This window comes from Mchenga conophoros, linkage group LG1 (assembly GCF_057382185.1).
Source record: "Mchenga conophoros isolate Kocher_MC1m ecotype Shallow Benthic linkage group LG1, M_conophoros_male_GT1.1, whole genome shotgun sequence".
NCBI classification, from domain to species: domain Eukaryota; kingdom Metazoa; phylum Chordata; class Actinopteri; order Cichliformes; family Cichlidae; genus Mchenga; species Mchenga conophoros.
The window spans coordinates 29,569,461-29,575,896 of record NC_140526.1 but is presented as its reverse complement, the minus strand read 5'-3'; the positions used below and the strand labels follow the sequence as shown (position 1 = coordinate 29,575,896).

Sequence of the window (6,436 nt, the reverse complement as noted above, 5' to 3'; positions counted from 1 at the left end):
CGAAAAACCTAGCGGCAGTGTCTATTTCCATAAAATAGGGATTTGAGAGAAAAAAAATCCTTCACCAAGCTTCACCGAGCAGTTTCATGTAGGAACCTTTTCCATCGAAGTTGACAATATTAGCGGCTCGCATTCATGATGGCTGTGACGTCATGTAAACATTAATATAGCTGGTTAAATTAAGATGAAATAGTATAGTTTAATCGTATACTGCAGACCAGAAACAGTTAAATTAAGATTAAAATAAAGAAGTTGACGCTACCTCTATTCCGCTTCTGATTGGCTGAGAATAGAAGCACTTACGCCTCCGGCCAACTCGAAGTGTTTAAATAGCCAATCGCGTGGCTCCCTCCGGTATGTGTAGAAGCGACAGAGAACCAAGGTCCTCTTTGGTGGAAGACCGTGTGCGCGTGACAGCCCGTCTCCTCCGCTCTTACCTTACTCACTCAACTCAAGTACCATGGAGGAATCAAGTAGTTGACGTTTCCTGCTGCAACCTTCTCTTTTTAAGCTTCTTCTCGTCTGATCACTGTGCTCCTGACCCGGTTTTATTGACGTTTTGACCTCTCGGCTACTTACGGAAACATGAAGTACATCATCGGTATTGGCGGGTGAGTACTAGACGATGAATGGCTAAGCTAAGCTAAGCAACCTTGTAGGCCTTGTAAGGCCGTCACACGTGGGGACGGCGGTCATTACATCCGGTATGGCTTTTTGTTCGAACCGTAACGTTATAACATTTCGATTGCCACTCATTGGGTTCTGTAAATATTAAACTAACCATGTGGTAATTTATGAATAATAGCTAACGTTGTAAGCATGTAATATAGCCGAGTACACCATGCACCCGGCAGCCCTGACATTACACGTTAAAATGCATTAGATGAGTAATTAACGAGGAAATATGGCTGCCTACTACCTTAAAATGACCCCGCAACACATGCCCTATTTTACATCAACCACACTTCATTCATTTGAATTCCTTTTCTTCCCCTGTAGTGTAACCAACGGAGGGAAAACCACCCTCACCAACAGACTGATCAAGAACCTGCCCAACTGTTGCGTGGTACATCAGGATGACTTCTTCAAGGTGAGCCACATGCATATCTCCATATCTTTACATTTTGGATTTAGTTCACCAAAGAGACTGCTCTGGGTAGCAGTTTGACACAGTGTGTGTATTGTTAAAAACAAACAAACAAAAAAAAATCTAGCGCCTTCCATATAGCAGAGTGTAGCATTAGTGGAATGTACCTGGGTACATCTCATCAATGTATGTTTCAGCCCCAAGATCAGATTGAAGTTGGTGAAGATGGCTTTAAGCAGTACGATGGTAAGCCTGGGTTTTTATGAAGGGCTTTGTGTGTGGGTGTCTGTGTGTGTTTGTGTTTTGCGTGTATGACTCAACCTTAATGTTGTGTTTCATTCCTAACGTGCATGCAATGTAAACGAAATCTGGGAGTTTGAACATGTGTTTCTCACTTGTTTTCTTTTTTGCAACTTTCTGCACACTTCTGTTTTTTTTTTTTTTTTCTTCCTTCTCCCCCTCTGCCATCTCTTCAGTCATCACTGCTCTGGACATGGAGGCTATGATGAGTACCATCTATGCGTGGCTGGAGAACCCGGTGAAGTTTGAGAAGTCTCATGGCGTTAATAACACCCTGGATTCTGAGATCGTGCCAAAGTCTGACCGCAAGGAGGATGAGGAGACTCACATCCTTATTGTGGAAGGCTTCTTGCTTTACACCTACGAGTAAGAATCTGTGCTTAGCTACATGTGAGTTAAGTGCTTGTTCTCGAAGTCAAATGACACCAATTCATCTGTACCTGTTGCAGACCTTTGATCGACGTGCTGAACCAACGCTACTTTATTTCCATCCCATATGAAGAATGCAAAAAGAGGAGGTGGTAAGTGCTCTAGTGTTGTTCTTCACATGTGTTTGCCATCCATGCAGCTGTAGCTTAATCTTTTTTTTTTAACTGGTCTTGTGTCATTCTGCAGCTCAAGAAACTACCTGGTACCAGACCCACCTGGCCTTTTTGACGGCCACGTCTGGCCCATGTACCTGAAACATAAGAACATCATGGAGGCATCAGCTGTTGATGTTGGTAAGTTGATTCCGTTTTTTATTATTGTAAATGTTGTAACCATGTGTGGTGCTTTGTCACATAAAGGCTGACCACACTAATTAAATGTGTGTGTATCCTCTTACAGTGCAGCTGGATGGAACCAAGTCAAAGGAGGCGCTGTTCAACTTTGTCTATGGCGACATCCTGAATAACATCCAGAAGTCTCTCTAACAAAAGTATTAAAATCCTGTAATTATATAGCAAAAAAACCCTGTTTTATATGTAAACTTCTGTTACTGATTTTGTGTACTTTCTGTATTGCAGATCATCTGATTGGCTAAAAGGATCATATAATCAATCTGCAAGCTGAAGACCGCCTTGCCTTAAGTTTCCACCTGGCAGCTCATTTATCAGAGTGCTATGTTTTTTTTTTTTTTGTTTTTTTTTTTTTTTGTTATTTTGTAAATGTTTACCTTTCAGCATATGATGCTGGCATGATTTTATATCGATCGTATTTATTGCTTTGATACAGAGTACACTCCAAAGAGAATTGATGGATTTGTTAACAGGATGGTTGCACTCAAGTTGCGTATGTCAATAAATGATCCTCCTGCCAATTACAACGTGTACTGATTATTTTTAGAACACGACACTCCCACTTCAGCTGTTGCAAAATGGAACTTTGTGAATTCTGAAGTGTTTAACTTTAAATTGGTTATTTAAAATATACACCAGGAACATTGAGTAGCTGCTTAGATGGGCACATTTAGCTTTCTCTATCTTGCTCCCAGGCAACAGTTGGTGCAAACGATAAGAGGGACTCTCCTCGTGAGTACAGCTTATCCAAATTCACACACATTTGGACTCTTCTTTCATACAGATTAAACTCAATTACATAACTTTGAAGTTTTACTGATTAAATGGGTTCGTGTAACAAATCGCATGAATAAACGGCTGAAAACAGTCTCATTTAGGAAAAAACATGCAGTGTCAGATTGGACAATGGTGTAAGGCACACAGATCATGTTTTTGAGTATATGCTATAGTTTGTTTCTTAAGCACATTAGTGAGCGGAGGTTGTTTTAAAAGTGTTTTTGATTATTAAAAAAAAAATGCACTATATAAAAAGCACTATGCATTTTTTTTTTTTTTTTTACTTATGTCCTACTAAAATCTTAAACATCTACGGTGCTTAACAAATGTATTAACCACCTGTCATAAAAAGAAACATCTTAGGAATTAAATATTTTAGAAATGTAAATACCAGTAATGTTATTTATTAGGAAAGCAAACTGAATGTATCTTGTGTCCAAATTTGAGGCGACACATTGGACGCCTCATAGAAAAACTGGTAATTGCCAGTACTGTTAATTTAGATCCTGTATAAACCTTACACTTAGTGATCAGTAATTGGGCCCATTCATTCATTTTTAACGTTTTTATACCTTATCCTATAAACAAACTTCAGTTTTCCCCCATGTTTAGCAAATGTAGGAAATTTTATGTTATTTTCCAGCTTTTATAGACGTGTCAAAATTATATTAAAAATCCAACAAAGAATAAAAACCCATGACTGAGTTTAAACAAGTAGTGCTAATTACACATTTACAGAAACATCGACCTTCATATAAAGACCCCTACAGACTGTTAGCTAACACAGACCGTTAGCCACGTTTAAAGATTTCAAATGATACTTATTTAATGTGCACTTTGAATAATAAAAATAGGAATAATAGAAATTGTGTAGCCACATATGGACTAAACCCACATCTTTCTATGTAATTTTTTTGAAGCAAAAAAAGATGTTCCCTAAAAGTCTCAGAAAGTTTTCCTTTTGCTTTTGAAAATTGAAAAGGAAAAACTCGAGAGAAATGATATGAATCATTTCCCTAATGTTTTATAAACAGGCCTATATAATGTGCACGAGTCAATACAGAGTGTTGTACTTCTATTACAGCTGATGAAATCTAATTCAGCAGAAGAACTATCTGAGCTGGGTGTGTCCTCTGGGCCTCTCTGAGTCACTCCACACGTTATGTAATGTGGCTGAAGGAATGTATGGAGGCATTATGTAGGTCAGAGAAATGTGAGAAGTGCTTTTTTCCCTCTTTGTCAGTGTCGAGTCGTCGTCTCATCGTTTGCAGTTATTGTGCAGAAAGCTCCTTTTCAATATCCTTTGGATTGGTTAAAAAATATGACTCATTGTACAAGAGGAGCCGTTTACCCTGATGTTAAACTAACCAGCCTTTTGAAACAAACTGAATTATATTTTTAGATCTGTCGTCATAAATCTTTTCCCTTTAGTAGTCACTGTTTCCCCAGTGTCCAGTGTGTTATTGTGGAATGAAACAGACATGTTGATATTATACTACAAGCATGCATGAAGGCCTGAGCGCATGGTACAAAGCAGCTTTTATGGTTTTTTGAGGTTAAAAAGCAGCTGCACTGAACAACCCCAGAGGAGGTGAATTAGGCTCTTACAAGCTGTGTGTTAGATTTTATTATAGATTTCATGTTTTATTGTTGTATTTATCGACATCGATGGCCTCCATACACTCTTCAGTCTGCTTAAACTTCCCCTCATTTTGGTTTTGATTGTTGTGATTTTTTTTCAGCGAAAAGCTTCATACATTCATTTAGAATATTTGATTTATGCTTGGCCTCGGGAGTAATTTTGTATCCTGGATAAAAGTATTGTACTGTGACCCTGTAGCGGCCATTCGGACCAACAATAGTCTGTCCCCCTTTTTTCAGCTTCAGCGTGGCACACGACAGGGGTGCCCTTTGTCACCTCTCCTTTTTGCCATCGCAATTGAACCGCTAGCTATTGCTCTAAGACACAGTGTTGAGGTTGAGGGAATACGTCGTGGGGATATCGAGCATAAAGTCTCTCTTTATGCCGACAACATGCTCTTGTTTATTTCCAACCCTTCAAATAGCCTCCCTAAACTTTTAGATGTACTTAAGGAATTCGGGACAATTTCCGGATATAAGGTGAATTTCGGGAAAAGTGAGGCAATACCTTTAGGTACAATAACCGGGGAACTTTCGTCTATTTTAGCACCTTTCAAGCTCAGCTATAACAAGTTCAAATACTTGGGCATTTGGATTACGCAGAACCATAAAAACTTGTATAAAACCAATTATCTTCCTTTATTGTCTAAACTAAAGGAGGATTTTGGAAAGTGGGAGTCCTTGCCTCTTTCGCTGGGTGGTAGATTAAATATCATTAAGATGACTATATTTCCTAAATTTCTATATCTTTTTCAGTGTCTTCCAATTTTTTTAACCAAGTCTTTTTTTAATAATCTAAATAGTCAAATCTCCTCCTTCATTTGGAACAAAAATCCACCTAGGCTGAAACAGAGTGTATTACAAAGACCGCGGAGCGCAGGAGGCTTAGCACTCCCAAATTTTCTGTTTTATTACTGGGCAGATAATATAAGAGCATTATTGTACTGGATAAAAGACCATGATAATTTATCATCATCATGGGTAACACTGGAGCAGCTGTCGGTGAGTCAATCCTCCCTGGTGTCTTTGCTGTGTGCCAGATTACCTCTGGCGAGACCGATCTCCAGCTTCACCACGAATCCTCTTGTTGTCCACTCACTGAAGTTATGGTATCAGCTCAGACAGCACTTTAAACAGACTGAACTCTCTCTTAATGCACCACCGCATAGACATTGCATGTTCTCCCCATCCTTAACGGACGAGGCATTTAACATATGGACAAAGCTTGGAATAACGTCAATGACTGCTCTTTTCACGGACAATATCTTTTCCTCATTTGAACAGCTGGTGAACAAGTTCAAGATTCCTCAGTCACACTTTTTCAAGTATCTACAACTCAGGAATTTTGTTGCTTCTAATACTGACTGCTTTCCGTCCTGTCCACCACCATCCCTTTTGGATGATATTTTTGATTTTAAACCAAATGCTAAGCGGGTTATAAGTGATGTTTATGAGCTGTTAAGTAATTTTAGGCTGTCCACATTGCAATCACTTAGGGAACGATGGGGAAGTGATCTTGGCCAACGGATTACAGATGAGACTTGGCATAAGATAATCAATAGAGTTTCTTCGTCATCTATTTGCCTTAAACATGTGGTGATTCAGTTCAAAGTGGTTCACCGTCTCCATTGGTCTAAAACTAGACTGAGCAAAATCCAGGATGGGTTTGACCCCCACATGTGACCGGTGCAAACGAGAGCCTGCTTCCCTATTTCACATGTTCTGGGCGTGTCCAAAACTGGGTAGCTTTTGGAAAAGCATATTTGAAACCATGTCCAACATATTTGGTGTTCCAATTGCACCCTGCCCGTTTATAGCTATTTTTGGAGTGACGCCTTGTGATGCCAGTCTT

General features: G+C 39.3%; 1 protein-coding gene across 1 annotated transcript; it reads left to right on the top strand.

Moving 5' to 3' along the window:
• Positions 1 to 357: 357 nt before the first annotated feature.
• Positions 358 to 2,693, top strand: mibp2 (muscle-specific beta 1 integrin binding protein 2). Its single transcript, XM_085274040.1, has 8 exons — positions 358 to 611; positions 1,000 to 1,090; positions 1,285 to 1,333; positions 1,564 to 1,753; positions 1,837 to 1,908; positions 2,003 to 2,109; positions 2,216 to 2,306; positions 2,395 to 2,693. The coding sequence occupies exons 1-7, from the start codon at positions 586 to 588 to the stop codon at positions 2,299 to 2,301; spliced, it is 621 nt and encodes a 206-aa protein (XP_085130166.1). The 5' UTR covers positions 358 to 585; the 3' UTR covers positions 2,302 to 2,306; positions 2,395 to 2,693.
• Positions 2,694 to 6,436: the final 3,743 nt, after the last annotated feature.